Consider the following 23,979-nt stretch of genomic DNA (forward strand, 5'->3'; position numbering starts at 1 on the left):
CTCACAAATAGCAGCCCACTGGAGCTCAGCAGTGTGAGCCTGGTCAGTACCTGGATGGGAGACCTCCTGGGAAAGCTGATGTTGCTGCTGGAAGAGGTGTTAGTGGGGCCAGCAGGGGGCGCTCACCCTGTGGCCTGTGTGGGTCCTAATGCCCCCATATAGTGACAGGGACACTATACTGTAAAAAGGAGCCTTCCTTTAGATGAGACATAAAACCGAGGTCCTGACTATGGTCAATAAAAATCCCAGGGCGTTTCTTGAAAAGAGTAGGGGTGTAACCCTGGCGTTCTAGCCAAATTTCCCATTGGCCCTTACCAATCGTGGCCTCCTAATAATCCCCATCTGTGAATTGACTTCATCACTCTGTTCTCCACCCTACTGAGAGCTGATGTGTGGTGAGCATTCTGGCGCACTATGGCTGCCATCGTATTTATTATTATAATTATTATTACAGAGCTACAATCGGCCCCACCCCTGTATCTTTTGTAAACACACATTGCTTTGTGCTTACCTGCAAAACAAGATGATATCCAAAGTGTATGGTTTTAGTTTAGTAATTCTATTAAGGCTTTCTACAAAGAGTGATTGCATCAGTTTGATTTTTTTCCTGAAATGCTGTCTGAATGCATGTTGTCAGAAAGTGGATTTACAATAACATAATATCATGTCACTGGACCAGTTCAGGCCCCTATACTTTAATCTGCTGTATGAGTTGTAGCTTTAGCTTCTTTTTTATAAAAAATATCTAAAGTGCAGTTACCATAAAATATTAAGGTTTTCAAGAAATAATATGCTTATGGCAAATACTTTAATCAAACTTCTGCTGAAATGCTAATGTATAATTATAAAACTAGAAGTTGTTTGTGATTTATTATCTTATTGTAATAAATAAACTACGAAGTTTGTTTCTAGTTTGTATATTACATATGAAGATATCACATCTCGTACACCCGAAGAAGGCTCCACAGCCGAAAGTTTCCTTTCTTCTCTTTTCAGCATGGAATAACCCTTTAACTTGTTCCTTTGCAGCCTACGCAAGTTGACACAGCTACAGTACCTACTTGAATCACATCAGTTATGTTACTTTTTCTTCTTTCTTTATTTTCCATCATGGAATCATGTACTTTTTAATTATATGTTGTACGTTTTAGAGAAATTCAACTACAGCATACAAACTAAAATGGTGTAAAAAATAAATGTTTCAATAAATGTTTATGTTATACAGATATTTCCTTAGTTCTGAATATTGAATGTAAACTTTTAATTTTCTTTTCCTGCTCCGAAAACAAAATTTCCACTGTGAAACATTTAACAAAGAATGTTTATTAAGTGCTTTAGATACAAAAACAAACCAATATAAGTGAAGACAATGCATTTTAATACTTCATTTGTATTAAAAATATTAGGTTTTTGCAACCTTAATAAGTGCAATGATATAATAAACTTTCTCAAGTTATGTACATCTTACTCAAAGCTTTCTTGTACAAATCATTATGTTCATTTAAAATATTATACAAATACTCTAAAATGTAAGTTGATTTCCACCAATTTTATTTTATTAGTAAATATATTGTTTACAATAGAAACAACCTATATATCTTCACACATTTTTGTCCTCAAAAATATGGTTATTTACATAGTCACCAAAGAAAAGATATAAACTTTTTTTATTCAGAAGTAATATTTCAAAACATAAACATTTTAAAACAAAAATCACATTGTTTTCTTTGAAAAGATTAATAAAGCCTATAGTTTTAATATGAAGAAAAATACACAGTGAAAACTTCAACTCCAACATTTAACTAGATGTAACAAACCCATGGCACCTGCCAATTGAATTTAAACAATCTTATCTATTTTTGGCAAAAGGTTATGTTTAAGCTTAATATGTAATATTAATCAACATACAATAACATTAAAATCAACAGTGATTATCTTAGTTGCAACATTACACCCGCATTTAGCATCAGAAGGGACGGATTACTTGAGAACAATTAATAATGATATATTTAATAATGCATAAAAAATCACATGCAATGAATTAAATGTTGCAAATCAGTCTGTATATATTTCACTTTAAGAGACAACAGTTAGCTTCAGTCCCTACATTATAATAGTACTTAAATCAACAAAGGTGATAAAATATGTTAGAATATTCATGCACAGTATCTGCTTTGTAAAGTTATCTTTATTACACATCTGTTAGTCCTGTAACAATGGGTCTTAATCAATGTAGATGAAAACATGAGTGCTGCTAACCTCTGTATAACAATAGCCATTGGTAAGGAGTTCATAAATACTAATATCTAAAGGCTTTTGCACCTGTTAATAAATTCAGGGCACACCAATTCTTAGAGGACAAGGGTGAGGTGTAGGGATGTATGTGAACATACACCAACTTTGCTCACCCACGCTTTCAAATGAATGAACAGAAAAAAAGTATATTCCAGTGTACTGTACTAGGGACACTTTTCTTTTCCCTGTTATTTAAAATACAAATATTCATAGACCTTACTAATGGCAAGGGAAGTATGTGTACTAAAATATTGTTTGCCTTCCCCAATTTGGAAAAAGCCTACTTTCATATTTACAAGGATGGTTTAATTGTTATTGTATCTGATGCAGACTGGGCACATTGCTGTACAAATTCACTCATTATCAGATTTGCCAAACCCAGGAACTGCACAGGTCAGCCCAACATGAACTATAGCACCCTGGAGTACTAAGGTTACTTTAACCACTATAGTAATTTTATGTCACTAGAAAAGTTTACTGTAAATTCTGTCTGTAAGACTAATTGAGTCTGCTGCCTTTCCTGGTGGACCTTTATTCTAAAGAAAACAAATATCCTGTGGAAAAAAAAACACAACAAGGAGATGTTACAGAGGACCTGTAGCAGCAATACTGTCTTAGAGTTTTTAAAATCCAAACTGAAAATATATAAGAATATACAGGACTGTCTTTTTGGCAAGCAAAGCAACCTTAACTTCTGCACGGTGATGATTTTAAACAATATTTGACAGGGATGTGGATGTGATTTTGAAAAACAGACAAAATATTATTACGTTACTGTTTATTTTATAGTTAATTTTTAGTAGCATTTACTTAAGATAGTGTTAAGACATTTCTAAATTATGTACTGTACATTTGTTATAGAATAAATATGTTACAACATTCATTTTCATTTGCACTCTGTGGCAGTAATTATTAACCATTATTCCTTATGAAGTGTGAAATACTGTACTACGAGACGAAAAACAGATTTCTGGATTATTTTTTTATTTAACACCTGGTATCTCATTATTCTGACGTAAATTCACATCACACACCCACTTTAGGAGAAACTGCTTTGTTTATCTAAGTTATAATTAAGTGACATATCTCAAGTGTCTTGATTTTGGTATAAAAATAATTTAATGGAAAATGTATCCTACAATAACGTAATGATAAAAAATGTAAAACCTTTTTTCAATTTATTGGTTTTGAGTGCTATAGGTATGTGAACAGAAGAAATCTCAAACATAACAACAAAACTATATCCTTCTATAGAATGGTGAGCCACAACAGCGGCCTATAGTTTACCCTGCCTTGCAATTTTGCAATACTTTGGATTCAGTTTAAAACATCCTGCTTAACTAAAATGCCTTGTTTTCAGAAGGTAAAAGCATACACAACCCCTACAACCACAATGTTCCCTATTGTGGCGATGATGGCGATCCACAGCCAGATAGCATCGCTGGACACTGACTGTGGTTCCTCCTGCTGGCTGTGGGCCGTGCTAGCTGCAGCATGGACACTAGCCGAGGAGTTGAACAGCGAGTGATCTGCACTGTAGTCGTCATTGGGTGAGTCCATGAAAGCTCCTCCCATGACAGGGATCTGTAAAGGAAACAAACCACTGGTAAAAAACAAGGAGCAACAACATTATATACTGTTCAGTACATCACATGTGAAAATAAATTATATCCTGTTTATATAAAAGCTCCTAAACATGTTCAGTTTCTATCCATCACCAGCCCGCAACAGCCTTGAGACCACAAAAGTTTTTTTCATGAGGAATGAGAAAGACTACCGAAGACTGTGTGAAAGCAGAATCATTGGGAAAACTTGGCTGAAGGCCAATCTTCCCACAATAGGATGGGGAGTCTAGAACCCCCAAAAGAACCAAGTGGGACCCCAACAACCAATGCAGAAAAACAAAGTGCAATTAACACCTTCAGTTCATCTGGAGTAAATGAATGCTCGTTGAAGAATGACAGGATTGGTTTTAATGTGGGCATGATACGCCTCCGAGGACCAGTGGCTGGGCTGTTGAACAAAATAGTCTGGGAGGTTTGGGCGAGTGGCAGAGATAGCAGGCCCTATCCTGAAAGAATGGCCTGGGAATTGTTCTGGAGGAAAACCAGTGTTTAAGAGTACTTTATGAAGGTGAGAAAGAAACCAGGTGTTACGTCCCAGTGTGTGTTCTGCGTGTGTTTTTTCTGTTATGTCCACACTGCTGACCCTTGATTGTTCTCCCTTCCCCATTGGCCCACCATTACATCACACTTTAGGTATGACGTCATCATCAATTAGCTCTCAGCCAATCAGAACACATCTTATTCAGCATATAACATGGAAGTTTTCAGCAAGGAGAGGCCTTTGGTTTGACTTCGGTCCTGTTTGGTTTTGGTTATCGCTTCGCTTCTGGTTATTGCTTCGGCTTCGTCGGTTTGTTTTGTTTTGCTTTTTGTGTGTGTATTTTCGTATAGCTTCGGCTTTGCTGTTTTGTTGTTTTTCTGTTAGTTTCTTTGTATTTTCGTTTGTTTGTGTGTTTATCCTTGTTTTGCCATTACCTTGCCCTAACGTGTTACATGTTCAACTTTTGTGTTCTTTTGTACCCTGCTCCTGTTGATTACTCTTGTTTTCCCTTATTTGTATTCCTGGTTCACTTGTGTTTTTGTGTGAACTTTTGTATATAAGGTTAGTTTAGGTTGTTGGGTACAAGTCGCAGAAGACCGTGTCGCAGAAGACCGTGTGTTTCGGGTTTTCTTTTGTGGTCAGATTAGCTTTCCCTCACTGTCCTAGCCAGCTCCATTTTGTTTGTTATTTTCTTTTCTTTGGCACCACTCTAGCTCCTTACCCTTGTTATCACGCTTCCTAGTCCCTCACCAAAACCCACCTGCTTCCAAAAGAATTATCCTAAATGTTACACCCCGATACCCCTAGACACTTGGGGTCGTAACACCAGGTATGGATCACAATAAAGCCTTCCAGATTAACAATAAGAGCACTGGGAGGAGACATAATTGGATAGGGATTCATACAGGATTATGTAGGATTGAATTTTGAAGTATTATATGAAGATGTGGAATTGAACTGGTCAGTTTTGCATTTCTTGACATGGAGGGTTAATTTCCATTAAGAGATGGAAAAGACACGACACAAGATGTTGATGTCAGATAGGTAGGGTTGACAAGAAGGATCAAAGGTTGCAGAAGCAACTGTGAATTCAGAACATCTCAGGAAGCTGAAATAAGCCAGCATTTCTTTAAAAAAGTAAAAAATAAAATGTGATAAAACAAGATATTGATCACAAAACCTCCTAACGTTTATTTATTCAAAATCTAAAATCATAAGGCATATTAAAAAGTAATTTTTCTGAAAATAAAAGTCATCTATCGGTAATCATTATTATTTAAATACTGTAGCAATGTTATTCTGAAAAAATAATTTTCCTTTTTTACTTTATCACTGTTACATAATTGAACCACACCATCCAGTTCTTAGTTCTAACTGTAAGAATGTCACAAGTAATTCAGTAAAACCTGATCGTTAAGAGCTAGGATTTTAGACCAAGTATCTGTTCTGTTAAAGTGCTGTCAGCCAGGAAGAGGCTGACATAGATCTGCTTTTACTGGTACTATTTCTAAAAGAGGACAGTAAATGTATCAGCACTGGGTCTGTGCACCATTTGTAGTTGTACTTTTGTTTTTGTTTGGTAGTTTCTCTGAACTGTGCTGCTTTCAACATGTTAGACTATTGCTAGTGTTCATCAGCTATTGATCAACATCTTTAATCTAGTGCAAGAATGTCTGTCCATGCAGCAAGTTTCAGGACCTCCCACAAGCAATTCACAGCCTTACAACAGAGCAGACCTTAGGGAAACATAAAATAATTCTTAAAATCTTTTCTTTATTACTTGCAGAATTCTTTAGATTATGAAACCATCTTTGTGCATCCAAACTTTTTGCGGCAAGGTGGCTCACTGGTTAGTGTTGCTGCCTGGGTTCAATTCCGGACCAGGGGTGCTATTTCCGTGGATTTTGTATGTTCTCCTCGTGCTCATGTGGGTTTTCACCGGATACTTGAGTTTACACCTTGAGATATACTTGAGATACCACAGTCCAAAAACATACTAGTAGGTTAACTGGTGTCTGGGAAAATTGGCCCCATGACAGTGTGTGAGTGTGTGTATGTGTGTATCTGTGTGTGCCCTGTGATGGACAAGCGTCCCTTCCAAGGTGTATCCTGCCTCGTGCCTGTTGCTTGCTAGGTTAGGCTCTGACTCCCCTGCGACCTTGTACTGGATCAAGCGGTTGGATGTTTTTTTCTTTTGTGACACAGCCATGTGGAATTATACCACATGGAACTGAGATTTGCAGTATGTATTCTATATTTTCATATAACATGAATATTTTCAAATTCATATATATATATAACATATTATATTACATTAATATTTTCAAATTCATGTTAATTTTTTTTAAATAACCTTTTCTAAGTAGGAAGATTAATTATGAAAATGTGGTGAAGGTTACAAATATAACCAGCATCATTTAACTTGATATCAAGATTCTTTAATATTTTTTGTTGAATCATTTATCTGTATATTTGTGTACTTTAGCTGTGAATTAATGGTACATTTGTCAGCTCTGGATCAAATGTAACATGTAAAATATTTTTTTTTCATCGTAAATGAAAACTGAATCCAGCAGAAGCACTGGCTCTGTGGTCTGGATCTCTACATGGCTGGCTGACCTTGCTTTTATAAAATCATATATAAGCCCTCTAAGCCTTTCAGATTCACAGTATGTAGAATTAAGTAGATACGAACATACAGCTGGGGTTTCTGCTCCTCTAGGGAATAGTGTAACTTTGAAAGAAATGTTTTAACATTTAAAAAAATAGCATCATTTTTCTCTTTTGTTTGTTTTCTGTTTACGCTTTCCTGCCTGTGGTTAGAAGCGCAGTCCATGTACAGAATAAAAGAGATACAAATGCGAGGTAAATGCAAAACAAGTAGAGTATTTTTGTTTTCAAATTTTCCGCTATACAGAATGAATGTGTTTTAAAATGTGCTCTGTATAAATATATAAAGGAAAACAATTAAATCAGTGTTACATTTGTTACATATATTTTCAGGGACAAGTTCTTTAACAGTGCTTCAGAGCTATTAAAGAACGTAAAACATATATGAATGACTACAAATATGAGAAGGCCATTTGATCCATAAGGCCAATTTTGTTGCTTCTATCTTATTGATCTGAGCATCACAGCCAACTGTGTCCTAAGTGGTCCCAGGGGATACTTACAAATGTTAATTTCCCTTTCTGTGCAGGAGAGCTGCTTCTAAATTATCAACATAAATAATGTTTGTTTCAGTGCATGTAATTTGGGATTAGATGTTTCTGGACTTCATACAGTCATTTCCAAGTGCCTGCATACAGAATGAATTCTGATTATAACAGCACATTACCTTTTTAAAAAAAAGAAAAATGCAGGAGAAGGATTCTCATATACGACTAGAAAATCCGATAAATTAGGACCAGATACATGTGTGATGAGACTGAGGGTTCGGTGATTGCCCATTTAATCAGCTGGTTAAAATTAGTCTCTCAGAATCATGGTTCTACTTATAACTTCTGGGTTAGGCTGAAGGAATTCCATCATAGTTAGAGAAAAGGGAACCATGTAGTCCAGACTTTAGAAAAGAAGGCAATAGCAAACCCAGCTATTAGGTGTACCAGGGTTGTACACAAAAGTGAAGGTTTTTACTCACATAATGTCCCCATCACTATACTGGTGTATTAGGAACCACACAGACTGCAGGGTGAGCACCCCCTGCTGGCCCCACTAACACCTCTTCTAGCAGCAGCCTTAGTTTTTCCCAGGAGCCTCCCATCCAGGTACTGACCAGGCTCACATCTCCTTAACTTCAGTGGGTTGCCAGCTGTGAGTTGAAGGTTGATATGGCTGCTGACATGCAGGGTTAACCCTAACCCTAACTAAAATGTTTTTTTCATGAATCATGATGAGAAATGAGACATGAAAATGTTATTTTCTTTTGTATGAAAAAAAAATAGCTTAGAGAAAATGATTCTTCTTCATCTCCCCTTACTGGTAACAACTTGTAATTGAAATTTTCCCTAAACATACTTTTTAAAATGAAACTATATTCTGTCATGAAAACCTATTTAGAGCCTTCCCATCTGGCCCAGCACAGAGTGTTTTAATATTTGCAATCAGGTTAGTACAAATTTATAATGGAAATGTAAAAATGACATGTAGAAATTAATAAAATTATCTGCACTTAAACATTACCAATCCAAAAGTGATATACTGTAAGAGCTCCACATTTGTTTTAATACTTAATATTTCTCAAATCAGATTTTTACTAAGTTAGAATATCAAGTAAAAGTCCAGATAATGCAGAGCTGAAGTATACAGAATATGACACGATACATGTTGTTGTAAGAAAAAAGTACAGATATGTAAAAGTTAAGTAATAAAATCCAAATGTCTAATGCTAATGATCAAACTTGCTATCTGAGAAGAAAAAAACCCTTTTGGAGCAAACTTAAAATATATAAAAATAATAATTAAGTTAAATAAAAATGTGAAGAAGAGACAGCAGCGAAAAGGGAAATTATTTTTCAGGTGTAGTTATTTTTTGCATGAGTTGCTACAGTAGGGGAATATACAATAATCATAATATACCAAACCTGGGTGAAACACATTACAGTATTTCTTTTTTTTTTGTACTGTGTTTTTGTGGTGATGTTTATAAGCATAGTATAAAATAAATTTCAGATTTGTAGTCATAGCAGCAAGGTGTCTTCTAAATCTCTTCTTTCAAAAGTTAATATTACATATTATCCATATTATTGGTAGAAGTGGCAAAATTAACAGGATGCACACACTCTTCCCCAAAATATTTTTTTCTTAACAACTATTAATATTTAACTGATTTTTACTGGATATCACCAGATATCACCCCCTCTAGTTTGACTTAAGGTTTCACGCTATTTTCATTATATACGGTGCGGAGGCTAAGGATCTACGCCTGTGGCTGGAAGGTTTCTGGTTTGTATCCCACAGCTGGCAGAGGAATCCTACTCTGTTGGGCCCCTGATCAAGGCCCTTAACCCCACCTGCTCCATGGGCGCCGTATAAATGGCTGACCCTGCGCTCTGACCCCCAGCTTCTCTCCCTGTCTGGGTGTCTCATGGAGAGCAAGTTGGGGTATCTGAAAAGACAAATTTCTAATACAACAAATTGTATATGGCCAATAAAGTGATCTTATACCATAATCAATACAAATATCAAACAGTTCTCTCAGCATCACTATAAGTATTCACTAATTTTGTAGTCATCTCCATTTCTTTCCGGAGGAAAGTAACATCTTTGCTTCACCCCCTTTATGAAAACAAATCTACAATATGATAATCATAGTTCCATAATTCTCCCACAATTCAGAACCTTTTTGTGACAAACTTAACAGTTTGAATCTGTGTTGTACATATGACTAGAAAATGAAATACAATAAAGTTTTAATCTTTCTGGATAAAAATATTACTGTGTATTTAGCTTTTCAGGTGGTATGAACTTTCATGAAGGCTATAAAGTGACTTAAAGAGAATCTAGACAGGGTCATTACATTACAATCAGTTTCTAATTAGAAAATTATCTTTTATTCTTCCAATTCTTGAATTAACAGTTTTAGAGTACATGCTCAAATTCACAATTAGAAATCACTGTTAACATACCATTGGCCTAATTTATCCAGTAGGAAAATTCCCAATCGAATTTCTTTACTATACCAGTAAGGAAGACTGGTTTTCATGCTAAATCTCAGTTTATGTTACATAATGTTATACTGCTGCAGAACAGTACAGTAATATCTTGTTATTACTGTAAATGTAGATTGATTACTGTGTGTTTGCCCTGGTGATCTTTTTTAATCAGGATCACATTTTGTTTTACTTTCATGCAGGCTTTGTTTTTTTCTTCAATACTGTAATACACATAGCAGATTCTCCTAGGAGAGAAGATGAAGATGTTACTCTAATTCTCTCATGCCAGCAGCTCCAGTGGGAATAAATTACAGAGTAAGTAAAGCACTTTAAATCCGGTGTTATCTTCATTCTTGCATCAGTGAACCTCACACATTTAAACCCACATGAAGCAATTCAACTGAAAATCACTACCCCCTCAAGGTATTATCAATAACCCATCTGTGAATATTTCATAAAGTACAATAGATATCAAGATGAGAAAATTATTTTTTTAATAAAGATTATGGACACATTTTCAAATTGTCTTATTTCAAGAATAAGTATCCAAAATCTTTTTGGATTTTATGACCAGAGAAACACATTATATTGATTTTCATATTCCAATGTAACAAACAGATAATTAAACACATTCAATTTTTGACAGAGTTATTTTAACGCTGTCCTGAAATTGGCAAATCTAGTTTGCTTACAGTGCCTTTTGCCAATATTTTATTTTTAAATTAATACTTTCAGGGAAGTTAATCCCTCTAGTTTAAACACACCACATATTGGCAGAGATATACAATAAACTACTCTACGGACACATAGGTAATTACTGCAAAGGCACAGATTTTAATCTGGGCTCTGTGTATAACACTAATGCCAAAATTGATAAACAAAAATGTATATGACATTAATCCTCAGAGCCTCAGGACATACCTAAAATAATCCAAGGTCATTCTTGGTAATCTTTGTTATGAAATCTCCTTTATTCTCCAGATAAACAAGATTATGTGATATATGTACAATACTACTTATAATTCAATCTAATTCAATAATATATATTATATTATATTATATTATATTATATTATATTATATTATATTATATTATATTATTAAGGAACATCTGCAGTGACAACATGGATTTCCAGAACCAAGCACTCAAAATGCATTATTTTTTCATTAACAGAGGATACCCCACCCAGGTTATCAATAGGGCCCTCACCCGGGCCAAAAACAGCCCTCGGATCATTAACTCAATCAGGAACTCCTGATCTCACAACCCCATTCCCTTGGTGCTTCCCTACCACCCCAACACACATTCTACCCCCAGGACCATCATTAACAACTACTATTTTATGGATGATCCCTCCATCGGTACCCTTTTTTCTGACCGCCCAATTATCTCTTATTGCCGACCACCCAATCTATGTAAACTTCTGGTTCACAGCCCCCTCGACTACACTCGGCAATCATCCCCACCAGGCACCTTCCCCTACAACAGAACCCGCTGCTTCACCTGCAAATACATATCTAACACCACACTCATTCAAGGCCCCTCAGGTCAATTCCGGATCACCCAGACGACATCATGAGCAACCTCATTTACTGTATCTCTTGCAGAAAATGCCCAGCTATCTACGTTGGGGAAACCGGAAGGAGACTAGTAGACCGCTTCAGAGAACATGTTAGGGCTGTGTAGATTAAAGATTTTTCCAAGCCCATAGTTTTTCATTTCACCTCAGACGGCCATGATCACACTGATCTCTCTGTCTCTGTTCTCAAAGAAGGGTTTCTCAACTCCCTTTCTCAGCAGAAAGACAACAGAAATGAAACTCATCCTGAAACTAGGTTCACAACTTCCCCCTTCTCTCAATGACGGACTTCTTTTTTGTGTAATCTTCTCAATTCTCATGGAGGTTTTGACTTCACACCTTTCTCCACCCCTCTCCACTTTGCATTTCCTGAGTGGCCTCTCTACCCCTCCCCTCTCCCTTCTCCCTACTCCACCACTTTTCCAGCTTTGTTCTTCTCTGCTTTTTAATCTTTGCCGTCTACCCTGTCTTTCTCACACCTGAAGAAAGCTACAGAGCTGAAACATTGTGTTTCCTTTCTTTTCTTTTCGGCATGGAATAAACCCGTTACCTGTTCCTATACAGCACACGGATGCTGACACAGGCCCTTACTTGAACTACTTCATTATATTATTAATTTGATAATAACTGCTTCAGCTCGAGTTTGATTATTTCCAATACCCTATGCAAACTACATAATCAGAAAGATAAATTTACACTGGGTATTTTGTAATGATTAGCATTTAAGGTAATACATTCACTTATTGGTTATTAATACTGAAACTGTAATGCTTTAATTAAGATTTGGGAAAAATCCGTAATGTGTAAATGGAGGGAACATAAACTGATTTTGAAAAAATGTATATAGTTTAATATGCATGACTGAGTTCAACATATAAAAAGAAGATAAAAGGATATTTAAAATAACTTTCAATGATTATTGTTAAAGATTGATTAATATGCATCAACAGATGAATATAATTAGTAATAATATCAAGATTTTAATAGAAGTGATACAGATATCTGACAACAGATACAAATGATTCTAGAGAAAAGCCGACTTCTTCAACAACCCTGATATTAGCAACACCAGCTAGTCCTTAAACATCTCAAATGATACATTTTAGAAGAAAATGAAAATGTTAGAAGGCCAAGATAAAAAACAGCCTTTTCGGATTTTTGTGAGTTTAAGGAGATTCACAGATAAAGGGTAGCTAAGAAAATACTGAATCACCTTTAAATCTACAAAATGGACAATTGACCAGGGTTAAAATGTCTAATATACAGTATTCTGTCTTTTGATATTATAAGAAGTCATATATCTTGAACTCTTTGGCATGCATTTGCTGAAACAGAATAATCTCAAAACAATACATAGAATCCAAAAAATCAAGAATAGAAAACAATAACTAGTCCAGTAGGTTCAGAAAAAAAATTTGATTGTTAACAAATTCAAAACAAATCCATGTGGATCTTCAGCAGAACACAACACACAGATAAAAGAAATTACACACCAAAAAATATAAAACACTGCAAAGCCTTGTAGAAATAAAATATAGACATGCCTGCAGTTTTACTATTGTCTTTACCGTATTTTCAGATGATTGCTTTAAATTATGATGTACAAAAATGTCTCCAAGCGACCAAAACCACAAAGGATCTTTAAAGAACCACAATTTCAACATTGAAATTTGAGCTCTGTTTTCAGAAAACTATCTGTTTCACTCTGTGACAGAACCTGTCATCATATTTCTTGATTTTAAATCATTTAATATTGTAGAACTGCATCACCCATTTGTCTATATCACCGATCAGAATTTGAGAGCCAATAGGAAGCACTCAAAGCACCTTGGAGAGGAAGCTCTGGGTCTCTGGTAAGTGTCCAATTCTTATTGTAAAAAGTCACTAAAGGAAAGTCAGAGCTGAATGGCACTTTCAAGCCATTTCTAATGTACACCATAACAGTTCAACTGTAGCACAGGTTTTTTAAAATACATTTCTTGATACTTCATACAGGACCTCAAGATTTCATCAATATAACTTGAAGAAGCTTGTTAAGAGGGAGAACTAAGCTGCTTGTCATGGACGCCTGTGACTAAAACAGCTGACTCATAAGACTGTATAACTGAAAATTTCAGCTTTATCTTCAATTGTTATTTGGTTCATTAAGACAACTTGTACAGAAAACTCTACTCTTACAACAATAAGAACATACTGCAATTCAAAGCACAGCAAAAATAAGTGGCAGATGCTCTTATTAAGAGTGACATAGAGGTTCATAAATCTATGTTATGTATCATTAAGAATGTGGTGAATATAAATGTCATTTAGTTCTCATTATAGTCTATATATATATATATTAATATTCTGGTTGTATATATCAATATATTGATTAACTAATTGGTTGATTAATTGATGTCCATAACTGTTGATAATTCATAGAAGTACAAATTTCACATGAAAAATCGTAATACAAATTTAATATGTTAAATAAGTTTAATAAGTTAAATATATTCCGATAAGAGATAATCAACACTGTTGATTTTCAAATCCCAATAGCCAGTACTGTTTTTTTAATTGCATTATCAAAATGTGATTCTGCTATAGTCACATTTAGATGTCTTCTCAAGTGTTGTTACAATATACATAAAGCTTAGACAATGGAAGCTTATTAGTGATACATAGAATAAAAATATTGCATGTATAGGACATTATAAATTATTATCTTATGATAATATATTTGCATATTCTCACAATATTCTTCTCATTTAAATCCAATAATCATCTTTTTTAAATGCCATAAATGTTCTTGTGTAAACACAATACTATCTCATATGAACAAGATTTTTTCTTTGTGGTGCTAATAAGCTTTCGTATTAGACTCAGAAACATGATGAACTGATTCCAGTCAGATGGTTTAAGGAAAATGCAATGATATATTAACAGGAAACACATATCATAATTCTACATCATACATAACATTGTGCAATTTCTCTTTATAAATAAACATTGATATTAGGGCTCTGTCTTGAGGTAAGGAGAACACTATGTTCTCATTATCTATGCTGCTTTGTGTTGTAGCTTAGCAACCAAACAGCTGATCTGAATTGTGACTGTCATTTCATCATGAGCCACCCTCTTCAGGAGACAGGCGTACAGAGCAAACTGACACTGTTTATAATCACAAAAGGGAAATCCGAGTACTGGTGACAGCTGAAAATTGTATTCTCACCAATGGAAGTAGGATGTTAGCCACAGTAAAATGCTCAACATGGGAAAAAGCCAAATTAGGTGGGACAGCCTGCAGTTCAAAATATTACGTTATTTTAGTTGAATTGACATTAATGTTCATTCACATGCTCATCAACAAACTACAGTAAATGCATCTTGACATGCAAATACTTTCTTAGTCATGACTTTCAAGCTTTATTTTAAATTATTTCTTTAAATTCTAGTGTTTTTATGCTCAGAATGCCAATTGATCTGCCATTGGTTTGTGGATAACTTTTTTTTTCCGTTAAACTTTGAAAAGCTGACACTAAAAGCTCGAGATTAGAAATCAGTTGCCAGTAGAAATGCCAATCCAAAGGTCCCCTTTCTTTGTTGTAGTTAAAATGTCAAACATGGGTAAGTTTCTATCTAAGCACAGGGAATGTTCATCTAGTGTTGCCATGGCAATAAAGCATCAGGGCTCTTGAAGGACACAAGTGATGTTCTGACTCTGTCTCACTATGCCGAAGCTCAGTAAGCAGGAAGACATGATTTCTAGAGCAGCACATCTGCACCCTCAAGACTCACAGGATACTCATGGTTTCAGGTGCTCATTGTTGATGTGGATTAATGTAAAAAGTACTCATTATTTCAACAATTTACAATTTATTGAGGTCTATGGTTATTTATTTTTCTTTAATATACAGTAAATAACTAAATTATATTTGCTAATATATTTGATATTAAGAATTAAAACCGGTCATTTGAAAATTATTGGCCACTGAGTTAAAGTGCTTGCCACAGTCATCTCAGTTCTAGCAAAAAGCTCCTCTGGCTGTTTTGACTGCTCCAAGAGAGCAGCCATTTTAAGCTAGCTTGTGGAGAGTGGAATTTTTTCAAGTACCCAACAGCTTAAATCATTAACTAAAATAAAGATAAAGCAAAACAAACAGCAAACAGGATTGTAAACAGCAGGAGGCACGTGATCTCAACACTTTTCTGATACTGTGCACTGTGGGGGATGAGTCTTCTTGCAGTACAGGTAAAATCCAGTTTCACTTAAGGACCAGCTGAAGTACACGGTTGAAGTACACGGTGTTGCCAAGGAAAGGAAATCTTCCTGTCTTTTTGGGGCTGAGTTGTCCTTGCAGGTATTTTTGGACTCATATTCTTGGTTTTCTTGTTAGACACTGTTTCTTCCTTGGGAGGCATGTTTAGCATTGAATAATATAATTTTTTTGGTGATGTACTCCCAACTCCCTGAGGAATATATCTTTGGTAAGGTGATTAATGAAAGGGAAAATGATTATGTAAATGTACTGAAGCTGAAAGCAAAGAAAATTATATGAATGAAAAGGAAAATTTGTTTATTTATATTAATAAAGATTATAAGGATTCAAGAATTCACCATGCACCTATTTACTAAATCTGGTAAAGACTGTATGAGTAATAAAAATGTTCTGGTCATAAATGTGAGAATTGTAACCTATACTGTACATGCCCAAATGCTTTCCTTCTATCTGCATCTGTGTGCCACATTGAAGTCAATCTGATAATAGGTCTTCTAATGCATAAAAAACAAACACACAAATATTGTGACTTTTATATAAATTTGTATATATTTGGTGTAACGCATTTACAGAGGAAGGATTATTTTTATGAAACAACTCCACCCTGTATATATTTCTTCTGTGAGACAATTTATATGAGATGAATTTTCACACCAAATGCTCACTCATCATGTTAGATATCCAGAGATTCAGATATATCCTTTTCACTAAGCTGCTTTAGAAGAGTGATTCCTTGCCTTAACAATGCTCACTACATTATTCCCGTTCCTTAAATACACTGTATGTTCAGTTCTAAAGTATCAATGCTAAAGTACAAAAACTAGTCACAAAGACAGCCTGAGGCCTCTTGTGCAAAATGTTAATTCATAATACTACATCACATAACTATTCTTTCTAACTCAACTGCTAACATTCTTACGTAAACTTTCCAAGTCATTATTCAGGCTAAGTTCTGATATGTGTCGTACAAGGTGAAGTTCTAAATGAGCTATAAAATAGACATTGGCTCACAGCAAGCTAAAATCTCCACTGAAGGCAAATGCAATAATTATGTACAACAGTAACAGGCTCTAAAACTCCCTGCTGTGCATAATTATCTTCACATGATTGAAAGAACTTGGAAATTGTATAATAATCAAATACAAATTTACCATTTTTAGATGCTGCCAAAATGCCAACAAAAAACTGTAGTTAAAAACACAATCATCATGCATTACTATTAAAGTAAATTTTTCCTTACTGTCTGCTTTCAGTGACACAAGGAAGAAACCTGCTGTAATATTCCTGATAGGTATTAACTTAACTATTTCTTACAGCTTATGGCAGATCTGCAAAATAGGTCTTGAAAATGGCCTCTGAACGCTTGTCACTGTCACACTGCTGTCAATGGCTATGAAAAGCATTTTCATATATTTCTTCGTCTCTTTTAATGCATGAATAAATCAATTATTTTTCTAAAGATATTAAATAAAACTGTCAAGATGTCATTTAAGACATTTTCCTTAAGTAAGTGTTATCTAATAGCTCATTTGATTTTAGAACATTATTCAACCACCATGGAGAACATATTTTTTATTTCAAAATATAAAATACTAGCAACTGTGACTAACTAAGCCTCTGGCCTTTTGTATCCTTGATACTGCAAAAATAGAATTCCAGTGCAATTAATCACTTTGGAAACCTTGGAAAATAGTTAAACATATGAGAGTTTGCCAGTATGGAGAAATTAATAGAATGATCCATGCTTTTCTGATTTAAAACAGATTTAACTTCTGCTCAATGTCCATTATGGAAACATTTAAAACAAGAAGGCTGCAAGCAATTTAATTTTTAATGAAATGGTTACCTTATTGTCTTGTTTGTAGCAGACAAGGCTCTCACACACCTGTTCCTGAAGCAAATGCAATTTCTATCTCTGCATTCACCACTGACAAATATTTTAATAAATGAGATGCAAAAAAAAATATTTCCCATTTTCTAAGGAATACATTTTAAAAAATAGCCTACTTTAGTTTTTTTGATAACCAGCCATAACAGATCAATTTGTCATGATAAAAGTATGGTAACTTTGATTAATGTGACTACGGCGTAGTCAGTGTCTTTAATACCAAATTAAGAGGATTAGTCTTCTTTCTTCTTTCTAGAAGATGTCAATTTAAATTCAAAATGACACAGATAAAATTCAGAACTGACCAAATACCTGGCAGCTGATTTGCACCTGATAGATGTTTGGTGTAGCAGAAATAGAGGCTTGTTTACATTAGCATTACACAGGGGCGTGTTCAATGTGGAGGCGGAGCCCTGGATTAAGGGCGGCACGTTGCCTTAGCAACCAAAGCTGTCCTGGCTGCTTAAGGATGCGCTGCAGCTGTGGGGCCCTTTAAGATACACTGAGCACCTCCCAGTGGGACGAACAGACCCCGCAAGGGGAGAACCTTCCCATGACAGTCCCGGAGGGGATTGTGACCAAGCCTAAGGTAATCTTTTTTCTTCATTTTATTTTCGTTTTCTTTTCTTTTCTCTTGTCCTGCCGTGTATCTCCACTGGGACAGGTTGAGTTCTGTTTTTGTTTTGGTCTCTTTCTCCTTTTCTTGCAGTCTGAATCCCCCTAAATAAGGATAATCCAGACTGGATACTACTGTCCTATTAGGCTATTTTTTTCCCAGGCTGGACTTCACTGAATAGAGACAGTCCAGCCTGGAAGCCGCTGTGTAAAGCTGTGCATTTTTCTTTTTCCTTTTCATTTTTTTTTCTTTTTTTGTGTTTTTTGGGTTTTTTTGCCAACCTCACACCGGTGCCTCTTCCCCCTCAGAAGGGGCGTCGACTTTCATCGGTGTTCGCCGCAGCTCCTCCCACTCCCACATTGATACACATGCATGCAGCAAAAACAAACTACTATACAAATATAACATGGAAAATACAGAGCTTGAAGAGGCTATTTATGAGACTGACTTAGGTGGCGTATTAGCAAGGTTATAATTATGCTTAGACATCGATGCGATGCTATGCTTTTAGCCAGTTTCTTAGAAAAGCTGTGGAGATTGGACACTGGCAGACTGGATGAGATGGCTTGTTAAAACAAATAAATTGGACTCATCACGACACCTCCAGTGATGAAGTGTCATCACTTTGATGTCTCTTTGTCTCCTCTCCTTAAGGAACAGATGTGGACTTGAACCCTGAATTGGAGCTCATTATCCCACTGACAGGGCTAGACCATTCTTTGAGAGCAGTAACAGAGAGATCAGTGTGATCATGGCCGTCTGAGGTGAAATGAGAAACTATGAAACTATTTCTCCAAGCCCATAGTTTCTCATTTCACCTCAGACGGCCATGATCACACTGATCTCTCTGTCTCTGTTCTCAAAGAAGGGTTTCTCAACTTCCACAGCAGAAAAACAATAAAAACAACACTCATCCTGAAACTAGGTTCACACCATCTCCCTTCTCTCAGTGACTGACTTTTTGTGTAATCTTCTCTATTCTCATGCAGGTTTTTACTTCACACCTTTCTTCACCTTTCTGCACTTTGGCTTTTGTTCTTTTGTGCTATTTAATCTTTGCTGTCTGCCCTGTCTTTCTCACAACTGAAGAAGGCTTCACAGCCGAAACGTTGTGTTTTCTCTCTTCTCTTTTCAGCATGGAATAAACCTATTACTTGTTCCTTTGCAGACTACGCATGCTGATGCAGCTACCCACCTGATATATTTCAAATTGATTCTGTACAGCAGTAAGGTACTCCCTGAGTTTCATTAAATTCAAACCATCAAAACACTAACGTGTTTATGTAGACAAATATAATAATAAACTTTATTTTATATAGCGCCTTTAAAGGTGGCTTCTCAAAGCGCTTTACAGGATGACAACAACAATAAATAAAAAGAATACACAAGATAAAACACAATTACAATATATAGAGGAGACCATGGATGGTGGTACTAAGAAAAGTAGAGGGGTGAAGAATGGAACCAGTTAAGTAAAGGCTTTTCTGAAGAAGAGGGTTTTGAGTCTGGATTTGAAGGAGTTTAGAGAAGGTGACTCTGATAGCCTTAGGGAGAGAGTTCCAGAGCTTGGGGGCAAAACAGGAGAAGGCCCTGTCACCCATACAATGTAGAATGGCTTGGGGGACAGTAAGGAGAGCAGAATTAGAAAAGCGAAGGTTGCGAGGTGGGGAGTAGGGCGATAATAGTTCAGACAGGTACTGAGGTGCGAAGCCATGCAGAGCCTCATAGGTGAGCATGAGGATTTTAAAGTCTACACGGAAATCATTTTAAACTTTCAATGTGGGGAAGCAATACAAATGTAAAGAGAATATTATAATATAAAATTAAAAGTGTAGAATTCTATATTAAAATTGTACAATGTACAGTACCAGTAACATCTCATTTAGAATACTGTGCAAAATGTTAGTTTCCAAGATACTAGAAGCTTATTGCTGGTCCAGAAAGAAAAGAAACCAGATAACTTACAGGCTCAAAAGAAGATTCTACAGTTACAAGATTAAACAACTGAATATTTTTATACTTGAACTTCCTTGTAGAGAAGATTACAAATTTACCTGATTTAAGTAATCAAAGGTGCTGGTCATTCACAGTGAAATAAAACCCAGAGGAAAGAAGTGGAAACCATTAGGATGTATATTTCACACTGAGATAAGGGGCACTTCTTCATACAAAGAGCTGTGGGAGTACAGAAAAAAAGCTGCCCAGCAATGTTGTTAATGCTTGAAGGTACGTAGATTAGCTGCTGAAAAAATACATATGGGTTGAATGGGTTCCTTTCATGTGTCATGTTTATTACACTCTGTTGGAAGACACATTTATACAGTATCTGACGTCTGATGGCATTAGAAGCATGTATTTTGCCTCACGTAATTACTGTTGTACATTGTCTACTACTAGTGTACATGATACCACACTACTATCTTATACTTCACACCACTTAACGAATAACCAACAAAGCGGAATGTGTCAAGAAAAAAAACAGTATGTTTAAGTCTAAAAAGACAATTATTTAAATAGATATATAAACACAATACCCCAAATGTCAGTTACATATTACTTAATCTAATGAATACACAAGGCACAGAAGAATGTCCTGTCTGGGAGCTTCCACACTAGCTTCGGAACACACCCTTAAAGATTTATGACTGAAAAAACTCAGAGGGACAGCAGCAACATTTAATACAGAATTCAGGCGATGCTGCTCATCTCCATTGCCCCTTGGAGCAGCACTGTAATAATTTAGGGTAATTTAATTACAATTGTCTTCTGCAGCCCCAGCCATCCAAGGAAACAGATGGATTCCTAAATATATTCTACCTCTGTCTATAAGTAAAGGGGATTTATCTGACACTGTATAAAAATCCTAAACTGAGAATGACGTAGTGAAAAACTATACTGCAGATTAATGCTGTGCATTAAAAATACTTTTTTTTCTCCCAACAGCTCCAACCTTTATTCATTAGAATACTTAATATACTGTAATACAGTTATCAATATATCTGTTGACTGGTGCTACAAAGCACCTTTTATCATATGTGCAATTAGGTGCATTTTACATGCAGACTTCACTGTCCTTGGGTTCCAGTAGCATTCATTTCATACAGTATGTGTCTTCAGTCAGTGGTGAAATATAATATTTATCTAAAACAACTGGACCAGTGACTGGTATAGTTAAGCAGGTGAAAGCTAGGCTGCAATGACAACTGGACCCAACACTGTCCAGCTGCAGAACTGGACAGTTATGCATTAAAGGCAGAAGATAAATTTAAAAATAACTGTTTAAAAAACTTTATGAAAGCAAGTACGTTTCATAATTGTATTTATTCATCAGCAAACTAAATTTACTATCAAATTAACTGAATGCATTTAAAACTATTTTCGTTTTGTTTTGTTAATTAGAAACCTCATTACACAAAAGACTCAAGGGTAACATTTTAATTATTTTTTGCAATTTCACAAAATTACAAATACACATATTAGAGAAAACAAATATGTAAAATATATTGATCCCTAATAGAAAAAAATCTATAACTGCTGAAAAGGACATTTAATTAAATAAGGGACTTTTCCTAAAATAATCAATGCCAATAATCTTAAAAGTTTGATAACACATTTTAAAAATTAAACACTCACCACAATATCAAGTAACGCACTGTATATATATATATTAATCGTGGGTAAATCGGAATACTGTTAAAATAAAGGATTAGTTTTGCGTTAAGTATGCTATATCAATACGGTAGTACTTACTGTACAATCTCGCTATTCGTTTTTATCAACGACAGAAAGGAAACGAGCTAGACTGTAGATTGACAGTTCTCTCTCCACCTGTATATCGTTCTACAAACACTTCAGTGTACTTTAGGTAATTTTAGTTCTTGAAGCGCATTAGTACCAAAACATCCAATATTCTAACAATAATTAATTATAATAATCGAATGACAAGTAAATAGCAAAATCTACAAACTACGCACAACCTTAATTTCGACTGTTCAGTTATCTTTCCAACCTACTGCATGAGGCTATAATAATCGCTAATAAATATAATTGTATTCTAATACACCCTAGTACAATATAGAGGGTATCTCTTTTAACAACGTCCAGGATCCTGGAATTCCAGATGCTGATCCGAAGACTTCAGACACTTCGACCGCAGGGATCGCTGTCATGGTTACAGTACCTTTAGCTTCAAGCTATTCTGCGAGTGAAGGTCCGTGTCCTGACCGTCGGATTAGTAGAACACTACTGCCCACTAGAGCGACGCAAAACACCGCCTACAAACTACCTACAATAACATGAGACTACCACGGCCCTTTTTCAAAGAGAAAAAAGGGACAAATGACAAAGGGGACTAATAACACCCTTTATATACTGTATACTGTACAAACTGGAACGGTAAGTAATTTTAAGTCACCCTTAAGATATATTGACGATTTTCTTCGATGTTATGAAGACGTCAATAGAACAAAACAAAAAAACACCAATCTTTAAAGGGCTGAGATGGGATCTAATATTTATCACGCAAGGCTATATGTTTTGGCGCTGTAATGTACCATATTGTAAAGAAATAGCAAATAAACAACGTAGACCTTCGTACTTTAATTTTCCACCTAGTTCCTAAAAATAGCACGGCATGCATGCTGGAAAATACGTAACAGAAACATTAATTTCGTGATAATAAGAAGCAAGCTGTCAGATTTTGTTTCGTGAACTAAATCTGTTACCGGGTTTTGAAATAACTTTTTATTCACTGCCACACCCTTAATAACGCCAAAAGTTCATTGACGCCACACTAGTCACAGTCAAGCAGCACGGATCACAGCAACTAAGCACACAACAGTGAAAAAATGGCAGTGCCCTACCTGTGCAGCCATAAATGAAAGATCCATGATGGTTTTCGATGCAGGCCAATACAGCCAGAAATTAATCAGAAACGACCAGTGATACTTTTCAAGCCCAGCATTTGGCTAGTTGTTGCTCCTTCAAAAACAGGTCTTCAGATCCAACTTGCATTCATGACTTTCACCGCGCGATGAGTAAAGCATTATAGTGTGTGAGCAAGCTGCCCTCTCCTCTCTTCTTCACTCTTGGAAAGGGAGACGGGGAATGAGAGAGAGAGGGATGGAGAGGGAGGCGAGATCCACAGAGAGAAGCCTGTCGAGAACAACAGCTCGATGACAGTCGACCGCTCTGCCTGCGCAAAAGCGATACCTGTTACAAACCACAAGACGACAGCCTGGCTTATGGGAAGGAAAATTAAAGTGATAAAAAGGGCTCTAACAGTACTATTTATTTTACGTTTTTGTCACAGCTATACTTGAAAATCAGCAGCCACTAGTTAGAGTCGTCGGTGTGTGTCCAGTGCAGGGTTCCACAATATTAGACCTGTGGGTCCAGAATCCATAAATTATCAAGAGCTTAATGCTATAGAGAAAGGATAAAATGCTCCCGTTCAGCTTAATTGGGCCAATGAAACATTTCTTACAAGTATAGAGCTGTATATAATTTAAGGAAGAAAACGTAGAAAACGTGCTCGATTCCTGACGTTGAGGACCGAGCTGGTTACTCCTGGTCTGGAGTTT

At 35.7% G+C, this 23,979-nt stretch overlaps 1 protein-coding gene across 1 annotated transcript; it reads right to left on the reverse strand.

Moving 5' to 3' along the window:
* Nucleotides 1–1,303: 1,303 nt before the first annotated feature.
* On the reverse strand, nt 1,304–23,742 carry LOC148652975 (uncharacterized protein C14orf132-like). Its single transcript, XM_088647371.1, has 2 exons — nt 23,260–23,742; nt 1,304–3,879 (listed from the first exon to the last, which is right to left on the reverse strand). Exons 1-2 carry the CDS (start codon nt 23,284–23,286, stop codon nt 3,652–3,654), a joined length of 255 nt encoding a protein of 84 aa, XP_088503497.1. The 5' UTR covers nt 23,287–23,742; the 3' UTR covers nt 1,304–3,651.
* Nucleotides 23,743–23,979: the final 237 nt, after the last annotated feature.

Source organism: Lepisosteus platostomus, chromosome 10 (assembly GCF_059453375.1).
Source record: "Lepisosteus platostomus isolate fLepPlt1 chromosome 10, fLepPlt1.hap1, whole genome shotgun sequence".
Lineage (NCBI taxonomy): Eukaryota > Metazoa > Chordata > Actinopteri > Semionotiformes > Lepisosteidae > Lepisosteus > Lepisosteus platostomus.

Bases quoted from the DNA above. Each gene is read 5' to 3' on its own strand.
- LOC148652975 (XM_088647371.1), bottom strand. From the start codon at position 23,286: ATGGATCTTTCATTTATGGCTGCACAG. The intron at 3,880-23,259 runs GTAGGGCACTGC...TTTCCTTTACAG, and splicing joins TTTCATTTATGGCTGCACAG to ATCCCTGTCATGGGAGGAGC.